Source organism: Aythya marila, assembly GCF_965140915.1.
Source record: "Aythya marila genome assembly, chromosome: 20".
NCBI classification, from domain to species: domain Eukaryota; kingdom Metazoa; phylum Chordata; class Aves; order Anseriformes; family Anatidae; genus Aythya; species Aythya marila.
In genome coordinates, this window is record NC_139061.1 from 414,449 (window position 1) to 436,137 (window position 21,689).

Here is a 21,689-nt window from a genome sequence, read left to right on the forward strand (position 1 = left end):
TGTATTTGAGCCCTTGTCACTTCCCTTCTAATACTAGAGCTATGTTAGACTTCAAACCTGAGTTCTTACTTGTCAGAAAATTGGTCCATTTTAATCATGAGTGTTTGATTAGTTTTTCCATTCTACCTTAGAAATTTGCTCCCTTACTTGATGATGTGGTTGCAGAGCATCATTCTTTTTAGCAAGGCCAGGTTTCTGTAATTTGCTTCACTTTAGCAATTTCATAACTTTCAGCTACAGTAGCCTGGTTAGACAAAATGCTCTGTATGACTGAAACATACTGATTAGTAATTTCTTCATCTGAAAACCAGCTAGAACAGTAGGTTTTCTGAATATTGCAAGACTTAAATTCAAAATAACTTACTACTTTTTCTAGTATTACCCAATTTGTCTAATGTGGCTGCATACTTTGTTATACAACTCAGCCTTATAGCAGCATGGCATAGATTTCAGTATTGCCCAAGTGCGTGGTGTTGCAGATCCCCCTCTGGAGCATTGGCTTTTGTGTTGCGCTGATGTCTCTGGAACATTTACGTAGTGCAGTGACTTCTTTAACTGGCTCAGAGTTTCCTAGACAATCATGGTTGCACAGGGAATGCTCAACTTGTTTGTTTGTTTTCCTTACCTCAGATTACATGGAATAAGCTTTCTTTTTACCATTGCAGAAAACTGTTATACATGACCTTAAAAGGGCAGCCCAGATTTTAGATGCAGTTATCTGTTGAAGAAGCCTGACTGGTAGGCTTTTAAAAACAAATGTCCTGTACAGGACAATAATTCTGAAGTCTTTTAGAGCCAGAATTGCACTGAGTATACAGCGGGTAAAATATAGTATAGCTGTAGTGCAAAAAACTTAGTGTGCTTGCTGACTACACCAGAGAAATTGCAGTCTTGTGGCATCATTCTGTCTCATTTTCCCTGTGAGAAGCAAGTTATGGCTTAACAGGCACCCGTTTGCTGACATAATTGTCTATACTAAGGGTTCCTGCTGGCTCGGCTACGTAGCTAGAAAGCACCACTGCTGAGTGGCGAAAGATTGCATTGTAGACCTGGCTTATGGCAGTTTCTGAAAATGTATCTTTTGCCTCCAAGTTTGTGCAAATGTTCCCACTTCAGGAGGTGGTAGCACTCTGCAGTGCCCTAGAATAGGACAGGGAAGTAGCAAAGGGAACTGTTGGGTTATCCACCCCTGCCGCTTGCTGGTTGGGAATGTTCACAAAGGAGCAGGCTGGAGAGCACTACTTTTCACCTGTATCACTGGAGTGCACCAGGCCCTGATGGCAGACAAGATCTCAGAGCAACTTCACAATCAAGCATTCATGGTTTCAACTGTTCAGAGGGATTTTTCTCTCTTACTGTCTTAGGAAGCCTCTCATCTGGTATCCTAGCCAGAGGTTTGTCCATCTTTACCAAAGTAGACATTTTCTGTCAGTCTCAAGTTGCAATGTGACTGAGGCTGCCTCTGGTAGTTTTACGTTGTTGTTTGTTTTGTTTTGCGTTTGTTTTCTGTGCTAGAACACTCCCTTCCAGCTGGGAGGTTATTTAAGTAACTTGTTTCAGTCTCCTGTTTTGCCTACTTGGCAATTTGAACTCCCTTGATAATGGTACTGCTAAAATGCCTGAGTCTCATGGTGCTTGGGAAGCAAGGCTGAAAATCTGTTAAATTCTGTAGGCTTGGGGAGAAAAATCTAACCAACCGTGCCAACAGCTTTTGCAGATTTATCTTGGCCCAGCAGTTACCCAGTATGTTAAGAGCAAAACCCATGGAACAGTTACTTGGAAAATCAATTACACAGTATGTGAAGCACCTCAACAATGTTCTGCAAAGAAATAGCACAGCACTGTGTAATCTGCCACAGCAGGCTGTGGAGGTTTCCATTTGTCTTGAATGTCTTGGGCTCCAGGTTCTACACTAGCAATGACAGCAAGGATGTTGGCTTATTAGAACAGTTTGTTTTTCCAAACATCTAATATACACTGTGCTTCCTCAAATTCAGTGGGAGGAGAATGTGCAACTCTGCAAAATTCCTGGGTTTTGTTTGGCTCCCAAATTGCTGTCAGCTGCAGAGTTTAGTTTTTCCCATCTGACACTTCAGTGTTTGTTTTTTCATTCTCCTGTGTTACAACACTAACTTGAGTCCTATTATCTCCCTGTCATGTCTAGGCCATCACCTCATTGTTAAAAAGCAGAGGATTAATATTTGAGTTGAACATGCAATGGCTCTGGATTACTTCTCTGTTCTGGTGCATTTCCGATCCACTGTAATGTTTTTTTCTAAACCTTCAGAGCTGAGTTTGAGGTTTCATATGAAGCTTGCTATGTGCAGACTAGGTATAAATCTCAGATTTAATGCTCTCATCCTCACTTGCAGCTAGTTATGGGATTTCACTTGTGCTGAAGACATCTTGTCTCAGGAAAGGTGCTGTTTTCATATTTGGGGCTGTCAAATCTGGTAGTAGTTGCTATCACAGTCTACTTTCCCAGCTGAGCAGCTCAGAAGACCAAGTGGTGGATCTTGCTGATGGGCTCGAGCCTCTCTGCAGTACCCACTGGAGGGCAGTACAGGCTGCTCCAATCCACCACGCTCAAGTGGTACTGCCAGCTGTCTACTGACTTTCATCCTACATTTTGTAGTGCTAGATTTCTGCTTTTTAATTTCTTAGCTTGCTGATTATTTGGGTTAGACTTTCAGAATAAGAATTTGGTGCAGTTCACATAGGTTGTTTTATCTTGGCTATAAAATGCAGAGGGGCTGTATTACTATGAACAAATTGCCTATTCCAGTAAGGCTGACTATGGATAAACCACAAATAGGACTGCAGAGGCTATAGAGAAGGAAAAAAAATAAAGTTGAGTTTTGGTTATTAAGGGCCCCAGATAAAGGATGTTAAAAACATCTTCAGACTGTAGTGAGGTGTGTCTGTGTGCTTCGTTGTAAGTTGTTAGGTCTGTCTGCAGGTTGCTTCAGCCATGGAGAAGTGGAAGACAGCAATCCGAGAGGCCCAGACCTTCTCCCGTATGCATGTGCTGCTCGGGATGCTGGATGCCTGTATCAAGTGGGATATGTCGGCAGAGAATGCCAGATGCAAAGTGTGTCGCAAAAAAGGTATGCATTCCTGCCCCCCGCCTGCGTAACAGTCGGACGCTGACACCTCTCCATGCCTTGCTTAGGCAACATGCCCATGTTGTTGTCACTTGCTTTGGCTGTATTTTGAGTTTTAAAAATGAGAATTTACACAGAAGCATTCATCTCACAGAAGCATTTGACCCTGACTCCAATAAACCATTCTTATGAAACCAGTAAAAAGTCTTGCAGAACATTGCAGAGCTGCTATTCCCTGAATATTTACAGTACTTGGACACAAGTCATCTACAAATACTTCTGGGAACTTTTGTGCCACTGTCCATTTCCCTGTTTAATTTTTGAGTTGAAATAGTCAATGGGTCTCTGAGCCTTGTCAGTTATTCCTATCTCTTACAGAAGTAACAAGCAAGAAGAGGTTAGGAAGATTAATGCATTTTGTAACTCAATAGGAGAGAGAAGTGGAATGATGCTAGTTTGAGGCTATAGTGGAAGTAGAAGTGCTTGCTGAGCTAGAAGAAGCAAAATGTCTCTTGTGTGAGAGCAGAGAAATGAATCTATCTGCCTTTGGCTGCTGCTCTGGTAAGGCTGGGGAATCACAGAATCACAGAATTTCTAGGTTGGAAGAGACCTCAAGATCATCGAGTCCAACCTCTGACCTAACACTAACAGTCCCCACTAAACCATATCCCTAAGCTCTACATCTAAACGTCTTTTAAAGACTTCCAGGGATGGTGACTCCACCACTTCCCTGGGCAGCCTGTTCCAATGTCTAACAACCCTTTCGGTAAAGAAGTTGTTCTTGTTCAGGAAATACCTGAACAGGTGACAAGAGACCATCTTCTCTGTGTGCCTGACATGATGAAGGGCTTTGGAGTCATGCAGGTGGAGGGGAAAGCTAGGGAGGGTGTCACCAGTAGTGGAGTACTAGTAATTGTTCTGCCATAACCTCCTTTTGGATGGAAGCTTGGACAAAAGAGCTTGGTAGCACGTTCTGCCTCATTGTGTGCTCTTTGTATCATTCTGTATTTGCTGAAACACTAGCAGCAGACACCCCTGGGGGAATGGTAGGCCACTTCTGTTTACCAATTGGCTATGCTGTCCATCTCTCAAGAAATTAGAGATGAATTGGTGCAATGTCCTTCTTCACTATGGAGCCTCATCCAAACCAATGTGTAAACTGTCCTGTCTGCTGCTGAGAAGGGGAGTCTAGGCAGATGTAAGGGGAGGCTTACCTGAGACTAACAGACTAGAGTTTCACAGAACTTGAAAACTGGCATTTTAGAGACATGCTGTCAAGCTCTCTGCATTATTATTATTATTTTTTTCTCAGTAAATGAAGTAACTGGCTCAGAACTACGTTCTTGTTTCCCTGTATCACTGAGAAGCACAGAGAACTTAGTTCTGCTGCATACACTTTTTTTTTTTTTCCCCTGTGGGCTTGCTGCCTTAAGTAGAAAGAAGAAGCTGTGCAAGTTGATCAGATTGAGGCTAGAATAAGAATGGTTACGTTCCTAGCTTCTTGCTAGGCTTTTGGGCATCTCTGCAGCATAATTCTTTCCCTATGTTTGGTTTGAGATTTAGTCTGGGTGGAACGTATTTGGCAGGTTTCTGCCTTTGGCCTGCAAAGATTTCATTTGAGTTGAGGGACGTTACACTGTTGTATGTAATTCAAATGCTGCTTGTTTCCACTGCAGTGGAAACTGAGAGGAAGGGTCCCTGTCATGAGAGGGCATTTTGTGTTTTTCTCTTGCTTTCTGATCTCTAGCCCTGTGGCAGTTTCTGCATCACAGGTTGAGCAAGGCTATGACACTTGGTTACAAGTAAGTTGCACTCTTCTAGGTGAGGATGACAAGCTGATCCTGTGCGATGAGTGTAACAAAGCCTTCCACCTGTTCTGTCTGAGACCGGCACTCTATGAGATACCAGATGGTGAATGGCAGTGCCCAGCTTGTCAGCCTTCCACTGCCAGGCGTGGTTCACGGGGCAGGTAAGTGGTGCTCCTTTCCTTCGTGCTATCATTGATGCAGAGTTCTAGCCATGCTTCCACAAAATAACACAAAAAGCATTTAACAGCTTCTTTAAAAGGATTGAAATAGTCAAGTTAATTCAATAGCACCAGAACAATAGAAAAGCAATTTTTTCAGGCTGTAACTTTAGCACGCCTGTGTTGTACTGACCCATGACAACTTCAGTCATTTTAATAAGTAATTTCAGTGTAGCAGTGGAATCATGCACAAAACATGAACCAAAATTCTATGTAATAAAGACTGTTGCTTTGTTTGACAGAGCATCTTGCTGGGTTGCTTTTATGTGGGAGTATAGTTGGTAGTGCTACAGCTCTGTAGTCCCCTGAGCTAAGTTACTCTTGTGGCCTTGTCTAATTAAAGCAGACATTACTCCAGGCTGCAGCTCAAACCCTACTGGGTGACTAAAAATCTGACTATGAAATGCCACCTTGTCAGTTTTCTGGAGCTGATGAACGTTGGCACCTTAAGGCAAGAGCCCTTATTGACTTCAGAGAGAACATGATTTGAGGAGGAATCAAAATTGTTCTATGCAGCAGAATTGAGTAGTTGCCCACTGACAGCAAGTGGTTGAATTGTTTTGTGAATTGCAGGCTGAAAGTTAACTGTATGCAGAATGTATTTTGTTTGCTTACAAAGTAAGCTAATTGTGACTCTGTGCTGCATCTATATGCTTGTCAGCAAGATGAGGCTATCAAATGACACCTGATGCATAAGCAGTCAACTGATTCTCCCTTACAAAGTGGCAGCACAATAAGAGGAGTACTAGCTTGTAGTGTGCAGGTGGTACACAGGTTTGAAAGTATTACTTAGCTCCCTGGGCACCATTTAAGAGTTCATCAGAGTAGTACAAGAATTACAGGGTCTTAATGCAGCTGTTTTAGCCTGAGATCATAGTTACTTTGATGTGGTGGAGTCACCTGGAAGCTGCTTTGCTCCTGGATGACAGCCATCAGGTGGAGCAACACCTGTCTTATCTGCTTTCTGCTATTCCTAGCTGAGGCAGGAAGAAAATGCTGGCCTGCAAATACTTTTGCCCTGCTTTTGCTCCTGCGGGAGCTGATTCTTATTCCATTTACTGCCCAAGATCCTCTTTCTCCAGAGGACTGACTCCCACAATAGCTTTGCCTTTGTCCCCTTCTGCCTATGCATGCTACTTTTTGTTATGGTTTAAATGTTTAACAAACACTTGCAGAAAATTGGAACTCCTGGGCAGAGTCTTTGTGGCTTTTGACATCAGCACATGAGAAGCCTGAACTGATGATCTGCTCAGTAATAAGCTTAGCTATGAATAGCACTAATCAAGGTCTGTTTCCTATAGTGCACATGCAAGTAGCCTGACAATGGAAGGTGATGACGGGGAAATATTCCAGCAGGAACAAAATAAAAAATCTGAAATTCCTTAGGCCAGGCCTGCAGGCAGACCTGTGTAAAACAGCAGCACTTCCTCTCAGGGAGAAGTAAGTGCATAGCAGTCAGTATCAAAAAATATTTTATCAAAGTGGTCAAGGTGCCTGGGATGGGGGATGGGGGAAGGAATGCACAGATTCATCTGTTGGGAATTGTCAGCCCAGACGTTCAGATTGTAGTCTGGAAAGCGCTCTTCTAGCTGTAGCCACAGCTTGATACTCTAGGAAATAAAGTAGATTGCTTCAGTTTGAGTCTGGATTTTTATTTTACACACTGAGTTGGTCAGCAAGTCTGTGAACAAACAGTACAGAAGGCCTAGGGCTTCTCACACCAGGTTCTGGTACAACAAATACGTTTTACTTGCCTTGCTCTAGGAACTACACAGAGGATTCTGCTGAAGATGAAGGTGAAGAAGGCGAGGAAGCTTCTGATGAACAAGATGCTGAGGAAGAAGAGGAGGAAGAAAATTATGAAGTTGCTGGACTGAAACGTAAGGCTTTGACCATGCAGGGAAGTAACAGAAAATGTTAAGACTCTGCCTTCCATGTCCAAAAAATTAATCCAATTTCAGATTTGTACTTCTCCTCATACAGAACAGGTTCTTGGAAAATTGGGAGATTTCACAAGGAAGGCTGTGGTTGTGTCGTATGTTGCCTGGGGAGCTGGAAGTAGCTCTCTTCCCTTTGTACAAAGACAGCACTTAAAGAGATTGAAACTGTAGTGAGCTCTTGCTCACTGCTGGTTGCTCCCCTGGGTACACTGCTAATAATACACTGCCTGGCAGTCAGCAGAGGCTGCATCAGGGAAGGGTTAAATGGCATTATCTGTTACTGGTACTGACAGTCTGTGTCTAGAGAGTTTTTTGCTAAACTGAACACTGTTAATAGATTCTCCTGAAGCTTTAATCACAGTTCTCTCTCCTTACTTTTTCCTTTTCCACCAGGTTGTAACCTCTTAAATATAGGATTTCTAGTGGCAAGGTGCCATTATCAAGTAGTAAGAACAGTACTTCATCTATCCATTCCACTGGGAAGGCACAGTATTGAAGGTGTAGTGTGGCCTGAACTGCCAGCACCTGTTAGTTGCATACAGAATGCATGCATACATGCACTCAGGATGCATGCTAGCTCGTTCCTGGTCAGCTGAATGGAATAAAATAGCATTTTCTAGACTCTTCAGTGACTACTTTTCTATTCTAGTGTACAGTGTGATCACTTACCACTTATTAGTGAGTGTATCCACTTGTTTTTTAAGAGAGTTTGACTCTGTCCCCTTTGGGCAACTCAGTACACTGAAAAGCTCAGTGTTGGAATGGTATACTCCCAGCATTTGCTTTCAGTCAAAATGCCCTTGACTAACATAAAATTAGCTTCAGACTGTCTTAACCAGGGCAGATGGTGAAATTCAGAGACTGGGACCTAAAGGCTTATCCCATGTTCTTTCAAGGGTTTCCATCTGTGTCTATCAGTCTTGATTCCCCTGCTTCATTATAGTTTCAGGGATGTTCACTGATACCCTAGCTATGTATGCTGCTTGTTGTTCTGTGGTGTATCTGTGTCCACACTTGGAGCATGTTCAGTCCATGTTGCATGGCCAAGTCAGGAGCAAAGCCAAGGTTTCCAAACAATAGTGGAAGAGTTACAGTCGCTAAAAATAAAGCACTAAATGCAACTCCTGGTTTTAAAGAGCATTGACATGGAAAGGTCACTGTGGAAAACTTTTGTTTTAATAGACAAGTCCCATTAATCCATGTGGCGTTTATCCTGAGGGATATAACTTAGAATGTTGGATTGTCAGACATCTAGCACGTGCCTCCTGCTTGACACACAAGCAGGAGTGACAGCAGACAGACGTCCCACTGCCCTGACGCACACTTATCCTGCGGGGGGAGCCTGGCAAGATGATTTATTGGACAGGGCTGGATTAGAGGCTGCAGATAAAGTGCTACAGCATGCTGCATGCAGCTTGCTGAAGCACTTGTGACCAGGTGGAAGGAGCTTGTCTGGGGACGAAAACCAGCATATTCTCCTGATACACAGGGGTCATGAGAGAAACTTCAGACAAGGGAGTTGAACAGCACACTTGCATTTCCATCATTGTAAGGCTCTGACAGAGAGACTTAGCAAACGAGCAGGAACATTACTGTGGGACGTAATGCAGCAGCCCTGGTTTGGGGGATAAAATCCCATTGTTTCCCACTTGCAGCACGTGGAGCAGCTCCCTGCTGCAGTAACTTGACACTCCCTCTGCACACAGTTCACTTTTCAGGGGGGCTTAGCAACTGGTTTATCCCACTGTGTGGGCCGCTCATAAATGTTTGGAAAAGAACCCATCCACAAATGGCTGAGGAGCAAGGGGGCAGCAGGAAACCAGAGCAGTTGTGCAGGTTTCTGTACCCAGTGCTTTCAAAAAAGATGTTGCAGTTTTATTTAAAACAACTGTCCATCCTTGCATTACTTCTCCCACCCTCCCTCAAGTCTTGATGTGTCAGGTATTCGGCACTTAATTCTGCAGGCAGAGGGTCTTTCTATTACAACACGTAGGAAGCAAGCAAAGCCGTACCTGTGGCAGAGTATCTGGAATCCCACAGATGTCCCTTAGAAGTAGAGGACTGTGGGCTGGTTTGTGTGACCACCCTTAGTTAGAAGATTGTTGCCAGACAGCATTGGCCTCTGGACGGGAAGTGCGTACTTCATCTGAAGAGGGGTACTGAGCACAGCTGACATGGGCATGTGCTGGGTGAGGATGGTGATGAGAAGCTGGGTCATTCCCCTCATCCGTGGGTTCAGTAGTTTCTCTGTGCTGTGAGTGAGACTACCTGGTGTGTATGTCTGGGGAAAAGGCTTGTGATCTCTGATTCCAGGTTAACCCATGCCTCTAAGCCCATGGCTTATGTGTTTCAGTGAGACCCAGAAAGGCAGCCCGGGGCAAGCAGAGCACAGCCATGTACTCCTCGAGGCAGGGAAGGCACCAAAGGAAGAAGCAGTTGCTGCACCCTGCCAGGGGACCCCAGCAGCGGGCTGCACCTGTCAACAGCGCAGACATTGATGAGCTGGTAAGAGCCAAATTGCTCCCTGGGGGCTGCTCACATCATGAGTTATAAACGAAACAGGTGTCACACTTCCTCCCCTCCCCTTCCCAAAGAAATGCCCTGAATTGTATTGTGTAACCCATGCTGGGCTGGAGGCGGGTTAACAAAGGAGGCATATCCTTAAGGGCCCGGTGCAAACGGAGCAGAGATATGCCAGACATCTTTCCCAGCCGCTTCCACACATTGTCCCTCCTTGATTAGCAGGCAGCCTGCAGCTTGTTAAAGGGTTTTAAATAGTATCCATATGTCTCTACAGAGAGATGGGGGGACTGAAGGCGGTCCTGCATGTTCAGAGAATGCCAGTAATGTAGGACCCTCACTCCCTGGCCTTGGCCATTCTCTGGCAGTTGTTGTCCGTATGGTCACTCCCCAACCTCCAGGATATAATTTGGCTGGCTTAGGTTTCACTTGACATTTAAAGAATAAAACCTTCTGCTCCTGAGCAATCTTGTGCGTGCGTGCTAGTTGGGGTGGAGCTGCCGCATACTGTCCTGTTTATCCTGAAGAGGGATGCACCACAGGGGATATGTGAGGATACTCTATCCCCGTGGATCACGTCACTAGCTTCTGCCATATGTCTGCTGAGCAGCACTGCTGTGGCTGTATCCTGTCACTCCTCTCGAGTGGTCTTGATTGGGGTCTTTGGGCTCACAGCTTCTTGTGCTGGGTGTGGGTGGGCTGGTTGTGCTGATCTGCAGCATCTTTTTAGCTGTTTTTTGTTGCAGATTGGAGGGCAACCAAACCAGCAAGCCCAGCATGGACTGCCACAGCCTGCTTAGAGAGATGTTCAAGTGGGAAAAATCTTACTGGAACAGCTGGGTCAGGAACTCTGACTAGGGCTCTTTCACTTACTGTTTGTTCTGGAAAGAGACCAAAGCTTTCTCAGGAATGGCTCCCTGTGTTGTGGAGCCTTCTGATTTACCCTAAGCAGATCAGTGCCTCGTGAGCTGTGGACGGTCAGAGCTGAGATGTCCCTGTGCTGGTGGCTGACCTATAGATTTGTGGGCAAATGGCTGACCTTGTGTTCTGCCTCTGTATCGGACAGCAGCATTTGAGGCATCAGCTGCTCTTTGGTATTTAAAATGGCAGAGTAGGCTCTGGAATTGGCCCTCAGTACAGTAGCACAAGTGCTTTCCCCTTCTTCTTCTCACGTGCTGTCCACCAGGGGCTCAGAGAGGGAATTTACACTCTCCATTTGCTGTCCATATTATTTGGCTTCTTCCTTTGACCCTGTTGTTTTTAAACCTATCTTGAAAAAGCTTGCTGTGCCAGGAGAAAACACAAGCAGCCTGTGAGCTATTCCCATCAGAGCTTATGGATGGGGCTCCCATTCTGTAACTCAAGCTGCCACCGTGTGTCTTGGCTGTTACCATGAACATGGTCCTGTAGCAGAGCCGTTTGCCTCTTGATTATTGTGGAAGATGTCTGCATTTGAAAGAGCTGAGCTGTTTCTGTGCAGCAGTATTACGTATCCTCCACCCCAAAAGACACTGGCTTGTAAGCAAGACAATTGAAAAGAAAATGTCTGTTAAGAACCAACTACTTTGGCCTTGAAACTGTTTAATGAATACTACAGCCCATGGTGGTTCCCCTCCTTTTAACAGCATCCCTCCTTTGTGTGGGCAGGTCCTTCAAACAAAGAAGACAACACGTCGCCAAAGCCTTGAACTGCAGAAGTGTGAGGAAATCCTCAGCAAGTTGATCAAATACCGCTTCAGCTGGCCCTTCAGGTGAGGGCAGGTGGCTTCCTCCTCCATGTGCACAGGACTGTACCTGGGCTGTGTGTAGGTGTGGGATAGCCATGATGCAGTCCTGCTGGATCCACTTGCTGGTTGTGAGACCTGGGTTTCAAAAGCAAGTTACAGATCGGAGTGAATCTGCTCCAGTAGAAATCACCATACTCTCAGTCCTCTGCTGGACTGAAGACCTGGGGCCCTTCTGAGGTGGTATAACAGAGGGTGGTAGGCTATGAGCCAGAGAGGGGAGGATGGGATCAGTGCTTTCTGCAGCCCCCAGGATTTGCAGGTGCTCTGTAGGAGGCTTGACTGAGACAAAATAGCCTTACCTGCCATGTACCAGTCCCTATGCCTGGGCCAGTACTCTGGGCAGCAGGATGAGCTGCTGTCATTCCTGTCTTCAGCACTGCAGCCAGCACAGGGCTAACACTGTAGTGCTGTTGAGGTTTGTGGGTTTGCTATGGCACTGCAGGGGGTGCAGGTTGGGGCTACTGCTCAGCAAAGGGGGTGGGGGTGGTTCACACCTCCACAGCTCTGCACTGCACAGTGCCAGGGCCCGTCATTTTCCTCCTATCTTTGTGGCTCTTCGTTCGTCAGGGAGCCAGTGACCACAGAAGAAGCCGAAGATTACTTTGAGGTCATCAGCAACCCTATGGACTTCCAGACTATGCAGAGCAAGTGCTCTTGTGGCAGTTACCGCTCGGTGCAGGAGTTCCTCTCTGACATCAAACAGGTGTTCTCCAATGCTGAGTGCTACAATCAGAATGGGAGTCATGTACTGTCCTGCCTGGAGAAGACAGAACAATGTTTGATCGACATGGTGCACAAGCACCTTCCTGGCCACACGTATGCACGCAGGAAACGTAAGAAGCTCTCTGCCAGGTGCCAGGGACTGGAGGAGCAGGAAGGCGACAGTGAGTCAGAGCCCCTTGAACATTCCCGGGGGCGGAAAAGGAAGAAATGAGGGATGGGAGGGAACTAGGGGGAGAGCCAGAGCTGGAGCAGGCCTTCTGGTGCTGCTGGGCAGCAGGATGGGTTGTCTGAAGGGAGTTAAGAAGCAGCAGGCACTTCTCTATTAATACAGCCTTTCCTTTGGCCTGTCCTAGCTTTATTTTTTCTGCAATTTCCTCAAATATTTGGTCATCCATTGAGTGAGCAGAGATGACTTAACTGCTTCCTACAAAATACACAAAGCTCATACATGTCTGTCCTGCTAGGAGGGGAAGGTGGGAGGGCAAGGGAAAGGCCTAGCCAAAGTGTGTGAAGCCCGATCTAGCTTGGGCGCTCTTGGCTTTCTTGGAACGAGCCACTTCTTCCACTCTGCAAGCAGCCAGCAATGGAGCATGGTGGAACCTCTGCTGTCTGCTGCCTGTGATGTGAAACCAGCCTTGAGCTAGTGTAGGGAGGGATCTTACTGCTTCACAGATAGACTGGGTGTGATCAGGCCAATGGGCTGCTAGTTCTTGTATGTATATATTTATACGGTATTAATTTTGAGCCCCCACTGAAGGGTTGTGTAGGGCGAGCAAGCACTTAAATTTATAGAGACACAGCTTTCACCAGCATCCTAATACAATTGGCTTCAAGGTGCTCTTGCTCCCCGCCCCCCCCACACTCCCCCCCACCCTTGGGGAGCAATCTCTGGAGGTTGTGCTCTGAAGAGTTCTTCTGAGATCAGCTCTCCACACATAAGTTGCAGAGAATAGGCAGTTGGTTTCCCTGCTCACCTTGAACAGCACACAATCATGTAGCCCTTTGGATGAACCTAGTGCCAGAAGTATACCAGAGAGCATGTCTTTCTGCACACCCTGTAGGGCACTCCAGGGCAAGGGGAACAGCAGAAACATGTTCTGTGTAACTTTTTAAAATAATTTTCTAGTTATTAAAAGTGGCTTGTTTCTAGCTGTGATCTTGTATAAAGAACATCTGTAAGATACTGTTGTCTTGCTTTGGCACATGTACAGTTTATATCAAATTGTGTTTGCTGTATATTTTCCCTCCTCTGAAAACTCATTTTCCTATCAGTAGCTGGAGTTACACTGGGGGACTTGTTGGTGGGGGTTTCCCAGTCCCTCTCTAGCCATGCTCTCATCTCCTTTTGTAGTAACACCTTCCCTAGCTCACCTCTCTTGCACCCCCCCAGCACCATGAGGACCGTCCCACACAGGCTGACCAGTGGGGAAGCTCTATCCTGTTGGGAGGCTGCTCTGCCATGGCCCCAGCAGTGGGTTCTGCTACTTGGGATACTGACTTTTCTCTAAGAAAATAATGTTCTTTAATCACCTCTCCCTCTCCATCATTACAGGTTTTGATCATACAATTAAGGCTTGAACTTTTTATTATAGAATTCTTCAGTTTAGAACGAACTAGTCACAGTGCTGTTCTATACTGGTTTTGTAACACAGAAAAACAAAAGCAGCTGTTATGGCTCCTGTGATTTGAGAATAAAATTGAGATCCTCGATTAAAAAATTGCAGCCTAGTTTTGTGAACTTTTTTATTAACAGGTATTTGTTTCAGTTCTGGACTGATGGCTGTTGAGACTAGACAGGTTTCCAGCCACTTCCCTCTTCCCCTCTCCCCAGCCTCAGCTCCATGCCCCACAGAATAGCACTGACGTTTGTATTTCGCACGTCCCCTTCAGAGGCTATGTTTTGTCCTATTAATAGAGAACATTTTCTGCAGGTCCTACACAGTGAAACCTTTGGAACTGTATGTTTTTTAAAAATAAATGTCATTTGTGGCGGGAGGGGTGGTCTGCTAAGGGCTGTACTTGTAATAAATTGGAAAGTTAAAAAATAAACATTATGTACTTGTGTTTGTAAAACTGGCTTGCATCAAGTCCTTTGTAGGTGCCCTTTGTGCAAGACTGAGACATCTCATGTTCCACAGAGCTCTGCTTTCCTCAGAGCCTGCATCAGAAGTGATACAGCTGTCTTAATTCTGGAGGGAAAAAGGAGGCACAGAGAAAAGGATCAAAGGAGCACTGAGTCTGGGTTAGGTCAGCTTACAACTCTGTAGAACCATCTTCTAGGCTGAGCTCTGCTCACATTTGGTTATACCAGCTCTTGGTCTGTGCCTCTGGTCCAGGTGGTGTACCTGCTCAGACAGGTGGGTTGTGCTGCTGTTACCATTTCTGTGATGGGGCTGTCTTTGCACGATGCATTTTCCTAAGCTTTGCTGGGCAGAAGGTTATTTGCTGGCATGGAGGTGTGTGCTTTGAGCTGGCCCTATTGATTGTCCTCCCCAAAGACAAGGGGATATGTTCTTTTTCCTCCTGGACATTGAAAGGGTCAGGAGGGAGCAGTCCTTGAGCTGGCTGCCCCTTTCACTCCGTTTTCTTCCTTTGGACTGCAGATATTGCTCCTGCAGCAAGATGCGGGGCTCTTTACTGCATCATGGCACTGTGGGTTGTTCTGAAGGGACTAAAAGGGAGTGATGAGGGGAGCTAAATAACTGCTCTTTCACCTCAGCATTGTGTGGCTGGATTGCCATCAAAACTTCCTCCCTAGGTCTGTTAATGTGCATTTTGTAACCACAGCCCTGTTTGCTGCAGTTCAGAGATCAGTGAGGACTGTTCCTGCTGTGTCTGAAAAGCATGGCTCCCAAGGGGAGCCATCAGCTCTTTCCCAGTGTGAGTGGGATGCTGCTCTGCCATGCTTCAGCATGAAGCCAAGTAACCAGTTGTTGCTAATGTACAACCAGTCAGCTATACAATGAAGGTGTTGGTCAAAGTTTGTACTTCTACCAGTGTCATAAGGTCAGAGGTGTGATGCCTTCCTGGGCATTGCCATTGTCCTGAATATTTAGGAGCAGAGCTGGGAGTGCTCAGGAGCTGATCTGAGCCAAGTGGGGTCCAGATCTGCTGGGCTGAGCGGGCTTTAGACCCCTTCCTCCTTCCAGGGCTTTGTGGGCTTTCAGATTACTGGCAAGAGATAAATAATGCTTTCCTCAGAGAAGCCTCATCCCCACACCACAAGCGAAGGTTCTGCCTGTTGGATGTGCAACAGGACCTGGGTGAACCAGAGCATGACTCAAGCTGGGATGGGTCCAGGCCTCAGTGTGGAGATCTCACACCAGCATCTGCTATAAGACCTTTTCTGAGATTTGCTTTTTATAGCAGCTCCTGCATGGCATTAGTGTCCTATAAATAGCTGTCCCTGCTCTGTGCTGGCAGGCAGCTGTGGCACCCCTGGTGCTGCAGGCTGGTGGGTGATGGCAGTCCCAGCTGCACCCACTGTTGCTCTGGGTGACAAACCAGGGCTGGGGATGCCTGCGTCTTCTGGAACTGCAGCGTGGCCTCAGAGAGTGGCTTACAAGGACCCTCTGCCTGGGTCCCATCTCAGCTTCCTTGAAGCTTAATGATTAATATTAAGCAACTAATGGTCCATGTGACTTGGAATTTTTTTAGCACCTTTTCAGAGCACAGAGAATTTATTTCTGTTGCTGAAGGGACCCGGGACCTTCCTGTTTTGTGGGGCAGGGGCGATAATGTCTGCAGCTCCAGGAGTGCTGGGGAGCAGGAGCCTGGGCCAGGACTTTGGGGTGGCCTCAGCCTCTGAAGCCTTGCCTCCTGTGCCTCAGGCAGTTGTGACAGGCAAGCAGAAGGGCTCCCTGTGGGGATGGGACAGGGCCGAGCTCGGCCTGGTCTTTAAAACCAGACCAGCTTCAGCTCGCATCCTGTGAGGGCTGAGTGCACAAGTGTTGGCAAGTGTTTTGGGGGGGTTGCTATGGTTTGGTTGTGTTTGTGGCTGCTCCAAGTAGGGAGGGGAGATGGCCTGCAGGGTCTGGGGTGAGTTGGGGGTGTGGGGGCATGGGCAGCTGATTCTCCCCAGCACACCCTGGGCTTGAGTTGCTGCAGAAAAGCAGTGACACCAAAGTGGTCTGTGCCACGATGTTGAGAGCTGCTGTGACAAAGGCAGGGTCCCCAGCAGAAGGCAGGTCAGAGGGGCATCTCCAGCTTGGTCTGGCTCTGTGGCACTAGCAGGGCCAGCCCTGCTGAGCTCCTGGGGCCTGCAGTGGAGCCAGCTGGGCTGCTGGGCCTGATAGCAGGCAGTAGTCAGGCGCCGGCAGCTCCACCACTGTGTGATAGCTGGGGCCCAGCAGCATGCACTTATCTGGGTGAGTGCTTGAGAGGCAGTGAGCTATTTGGCAAGCACCAGGGTGCTCAAGGGCAGGGTGTCCCCACCAGACTCCACAAGCCACCCAAGGAGGTGGAACATGGACTACTGCTGTTGCTGTGCTGTGTGTCTGTGTTCATGCTGTTGCTGCGCTGAGCCAGCTTGGGCCTTGGCACCACATGCTTCCCTGCACACCAGAGGTCTGGCAAGACCCTTAGTAGCAGCACGGCTGGTTCATGGGTTGCACCTCTGGTGCAGGCATGTGGCACCCAGGTGAATTGCCCACTGCCCAGCTCCCTGTGCTGGACTTTGGAGCCTGTCCTGGAGCCAATATTGACTCTCCTGCCCCAGGTCATGGCCCTTTTATCTGCCCAAACAGACCCTCCATGGCAGGCCAGAGATCCCAGGAGGCTACAACCCCACCCACCCAAGCCCTGCAGCAGGGGTAACAACATGGGGGTCCCTGGCCTGGGACCACTGTGACCAGCCTGGGAATGGGAATGGGACCTGCCTGCTCAGCACCTGCTGGGCTCCAGCGTCACAAGAAGAGGTCCCAGCTTCAGGGCACCCACCACTGGGTGCCAAGAGATGCCCTAGCACCACAGGGCCCCTGCACAGGAGCTGCATGCCAGCAACTGTATGTCAGTGCTGTCTCCAGCTCTGCTCAGGTGTGGCTGACAGCAGCACCAACTCCTGGGGGTGGCGGACAGTATCACTCACCTTCTCCCAGTGTCCCAGTCCCCCCAGCACTGGTGGGGGGATAGATTAAAGGCACTTTGTTTCATCAGTCACACCAACGACCCTGGCGCACAACGCCCTGCTGAGCTCAGCGGCTGCAGCAGGCAAGGGGCTGGGGCTGCGTAACCCATCCGTGCTGCAGCCTTAGGGCTGGCTGCTCACAGCTGGCCCTTGGCCATGGGCCCCTGCCACTGCTCCTCCAACTACAGCTGGGCAAAGGGTGCAGCTCCCTCGGCCAAGCTCTGCCTGTCTCTTTCAATCCTGCAGCAGCCTTCTGCAGGGTGGCAGTAAGACAGGTGGACCAGGACAGGCTGGGGTCAGCACTAGCCCCTGCCTCTGCCCAAGGGTGCTTGGCAGGGATGAGGGAGCCTCCCAGTGACTGGGTTAGGGTACAAGGGCTGCTCTCATGCTAAGCACAAGTTGTTAGCCTGGCCCTGCTGGGGCTGGCAGTGGGGAGACCTATACAGAGGGGATGTGGGGAGGGGAAAGGGCTGCCCCCACAAGCAGCTTCCTGAGCTCGCAGCTCTTGTCAGGGCTCTGATCTCAAGGCCTTTGTCGGAGCTGGTGCTAACCTGGGTGTGCTAAGGAGGCTCACTCACAGACTTGTTGCTCTTGAAAGAGGGACGGGAAGGCCCCAGTGCTGGCTAATTAATTAAGACGAAGAGGTCTGAGCCCAGCTCCCCACTGGTGCCAGGCACAGACCAGACACAGCCCAGCCCAGCAGGCCCAGAGCAGTGCTGCCCTCCGCTGCAATGAGCCGTGCCCTGGTTCCCTCCGTGGGGCAGCAGCCCCTGCGCCCGAGTCCCAGCAGAGCTACCCCGAGCCAGGCTTGGCAGTGCACCCAGTGCCCCAGCCACTCCACCCTGCCCACAGTGTGGTGCAGACAGCCCCCAGCTCCGCCCCACAAGAAGCCATGACGAGCACCAGCTGAGGCTTGAGTTTCCCTCCTGACAATGGGGAAGGCGAGATGGGATTGTAACTGGAGCATGGGATAAATAAAGCTGCCCAGAAGTTTCCATTACCCACACCTCAGGCTTCTGTTTGGCACATCAAAGCCAAGCCCTTTCCCACCCCCACCCCAAGCCCAGCACCCTAGCTCCCAACCAGCCACACTGCCTGGACACTGCACTGCCCCACAGGTCCTGCTTGTGCCCCGAGCCCCCCCACCTGGCACAGACACCCCAGCATCTCATGGTACCAACACGAATCACCTACCGAGCAACAGAATGGAAAAGATTATTCATCAGGGCAACACAAGAAACCTGCAGTAGGAGGCAGCAGGCGCCAAGCCCAGACATGGAGAAGCCACAGTGCTGAGTGGGGCTAAGCCAGACAGAGGGAGCAGTATGCTCCCCATGCTGAGGGTCACCATGCCAGGTGTGGGGTGCAGGGAGCCCCCAGGTGCCCACCCCAGCCCAGCACCTGGGATGCTGAAGAAGGGCATGGGGTGACCGGTCCCAACCACGGCAGAGGGGACGCTCCCCTGCAGCCTGGGAAGAGGCTGCCAGTCATGCACCCATCATACTGCCCGTCCCCGGGGACCATGGTCCCTGGTCTGCCACCTCAGCTCCTTCCAAGCCTGGGGGCTCCCATGTGGTTGTTCTCAACCCCCTCAAATTCCTCCAAACAGCATGAGGCTCAATTTGAAATAACACATCCAGGGTTTATTGTTTTTTCCATTCCTTGCAGCTAATGATTAAAAAAAAAATCTAAAATAAATTACAGAATTAAATAAACACAAACTGGATTATTCCCCTTCCTGCCCCAGCCCCTGCTGCCCTCCCCTCTACCCCCCCAAAGAAAGCGTTAGAACAGTCACTGGATTTGGCAACAGCAACAAAAACAAAACAATCTCTAGGAAAAAGCAGCTACTTGTCAGGGTCGAGTGGTGCCCAGGGAGCTCCCTTCGGGTCCCGCAGACCTCATCACCCCCAAACCAGTGTGTATTCACTCTCCTGCCACTCTGCCTTTGCCCTCGCCCCTTCCCTGCACCCAGCAGCTCCCGCTCCAGCGTGGACTCCCAGGAGGCTCCACTGCACTCCCCCGTCCCTTACCCGTGACACTCGCTCTCCCAGCATGCCGTCCCCAGGGAGAAGCAGACCCTGCTCTAGACGTGCGTTGGGTTGTCCAGATACGGGTCTGTTTTGGTCATATGCAGCATGACCGTCGGGGCTTTGTAGTGGCAGTGCACCCCGCTGCAGCTGACCCCACTGCAGGGCTTGCCCCTAGTCCTCATGCCCAGCTTCCTGTTGCACAGGCTCTGCCAGGTCTGCAGCGTCTTGGAGCTCCATACCCACACCCCACTGGTGATGCCCACCACCAGTGACATGAAAATCTTTAGCATAAAGACAGCCACGGTGGGCACCGAGGTCTCCAAGGAACAGTTGGCTGCACGCCGGCCAGGAAGGGGCACGCAACCACGCTCCAGGGCCCTGAGGTTCCAGTAATCCATGTTCAGCCGCTCATAGAAGTAGCAGACAATGACGCAGGTGGCCGGGACAGTGTAGAGGATAGAGAAGACACCGATCTTCACCATCAGCTTCTCCAGCTTCTCTGTGTTGGTACCGCCTGTCTTCATGATCTTCCGGATATGGAAGAGGGCAACAAAGCCTGTAAGAATGAAGGAGGTGCCGATGACCAGGTAGCAGGAGAGTGGGATGAGGACAAAACCAGTCAGGGCGCTGACATCCATGCTCCCCACATAGCACAGCCCTGTCAGCTCATCCCCTGCCACCTTCCGCATGGTGAGGATGATGATGGTTTTCATAGCTGGGATGCCCCAGGCAGCCATATGGAAGTAGCTGCTGTGGGCTTCGATGGCCTCGTGTCCCCACTTCTTCCCAGCAGCCAGGAACCAGGTGAGTGTGAGGATGACCCACCAGAGCGAGCTGGCCATGCCGAAGTAGTAGAGGATGAGGAAGACGATGGTGCAGCCCGTGCTTTCCAGTCCCTCCTGGATGATGTAGAGCTCCCCATTCTCCCGGTCGCAGGCGATGTTCTCAGCCCCTGCCACCGAGCGGATGATAAAGGCCACTGAGTAGACGTTGTAGCACATGGAGAGGAAGATGATGGGTCTCTCAGGGTACTGGAAGCGGTGCGGGTCAAGCAGGAAGGTGAGCACGGTGAAAGCAGTGGAGACAAAGCAGAGGGTAGACCAGACAGCCATCCAGATGAAGGCAAAGTCTTTGTCCTCCCGGGACCAGTAGACATCCACCCCAGGGGAGCACCTGGGTGCACAGGAGAGGCTCTTCTCCACATACTGGAACTTCTCGGGGTTGTCGCAGGCCCCCAGCCCATCGGGCCCCCGGCCCTCAGCAGTGCCCGGTGGCCAGGGCCGGGGTGCCACAGGCAGCATGCCCTGGCCCTTGTGGGGCTCAGCAGCCGAGGCGTTCTCAGGGGCCTCCATGCAGAGGGCGTTGGGGTCATTCTTGGTGGGCAGCTTGCCGCAGTCTAGAGACTCAGGCCAGCCGAAGTTGAACTGCTCCATGATGGGGACGCACTTATGGCGGGCCTGCTCGCACATGGGGCGGCAGGCGGGGATGCTGGCGCTCACCTGGTCGGTGCACATGGGCGCATAAAGGGAGCAGAGGAAGAAGCGCAGGTGGACGTGGCAGCCGTACTCCACCAGCGGCGCGAACTCGTGCAGCTTCAGCGCAGCCTCGCGCTGGCTCTCGTGTCCCAGCAGGTTGGGCATGCGGGTCAGGTTGTACCCGATGCCGCGGCACATGGGGATGTCCACGGGCTGGCACCGCGCCGCCCGGCCCCGCGCCGCCTCCAGCGCGCCCAGCTCCAGCCCGCGGCCGGCGGCCGCCAGCTGCCACAGCACCGACAGGGCCAGCCGCAGCCGCAGCGCCGCCATGGCCCCGGCCCCGGCCCCGGCCCCGCGGCTACAGCGCCGCCATGGCCCGGCCCGCCCGCGCCCTCCGCCGCCCCCGGGCCCCCGGCCCGGCCGCTCGCTGCCGCGGCGGCGCCGCCCCGGGGCAGCGCCCCCCGCCCGCCGCCGCCGCCCCGCGCCCCATGCGGCGGCCGCCCCGCGCCGCGCCGAGCCCCGCCGAGCCCCGCGCAAGGCGGCGGCCCGGGACAGCACCGCCCGCCCCGCGCCGCCGCCACGCCCCCGGGGCGGGCACGGGGACGGGGCCGCGCCTCCGCCGGCGCGTGGGGGGCGAGGGCGGCCCGCGCGCGCCTGGGGGCGCGGGGGACGCGGGAGCCGCGCCCGAGGCGGCGGGGGGGAGCCAGCCCCGCGGCCGGTGCCGCGGCCGCCCCGGCGTCCCCGGGAGGGGCTCCGGTGCCGCCCGGGCAAGGGCGCCGGGGGGGGCCGGCCGGTGGCCCGGTCTCATCGCTCGGGACGGGCTGCCGGGAGAGCAGCCCCGCGGGCGCAGCGGGGCAGTACCGGACGCCCGCCGGGAGCGGGGCCAGCAACCGGGGGTGCCCGCGGCGCACGGGGTGCGGGCTGGCGCCGGGGCGCAGCGCTGTTCCCAGGCATTC

The 21,689-nt window shown here is 50.8% G+C and overlaps 2 protein-coding genes across 3 annotated transcripts in view; one reads left to right on the forward strand and one right to left on the reverse strand.

The window, feature by feature from the left end:
* The window catches only part of BAZ1B (bromodomain adjacent to zinc finger domain 1B), a 53,570-nt gene extending 39,397 nt beyond the window's left edge, over window positions 1–14,173 (forward strand). Inside the window, exons 14-20 of one of the 2 annotated variants that reach the window (XM_082776517.1) lie at window positions 2,960–3,107; window positions 4,926–5,073; window positions 6,895–7,010; window positions 9,424–9,575; window positions 11,238–11,341; window positions 11,945–12,261; window positions 13,854–14,173. In XM_082776517.1, coding sequence (XP_082632643.1) covers window positions 2,960–3,107; window positions 4,926–5,073; window positions 6,895–7,010; window positions 9,424–9,575; window positions 11,238–11,341; window positions 11,945–12,261; window positions 13,854–13,957 — 1,089 coding nt within the window. In that variant the 3' untranslated portion in view covers window positions 13,958–14,173. Of the gene's footprint in view, window positions 1–2,959; window positions 3,108–4,925; window positions 5,074–6,894; window positions 7,011–9,423; window positions 9,576–11,237; window positions 11,342–11,944 lie in introns of both variants that reach the window. The other variant, XM_082776516.1, reaches the window with a different exon arrangement.
* Window positions 14,174–19,012: 4,839 nt separating this feature from the next.
* Window positions 19,013–21,232, reverse strand: FZD9 (frizzled class receptor 9). Its single transcript, XM_082776591.1, has one exon. The coding sequence runs from the start codon at window positions 21,061–21,063 to the stop codon at window positions 19,312–19,314; it is 1,752 nt and encodes a 583-aa protein (XP_082632717.1). The 5' UTR covers window positions 21,064–21,232; the 3' UTR covers window positions 19,013–19,311.
* Window positions 21,233–21,689: the final 457 nt, after the last annotated feature.

What these genes read in the sequence shown, in the direction of transcription:
- FZD9 (XM_082776591.1), bottom strand. Translation starts at nt 21,063, where the DNA reads ATGGCGGCGCTGCGGCTGCGGCTGGCCCTGTCGGTGCTGTGGCAGCTG.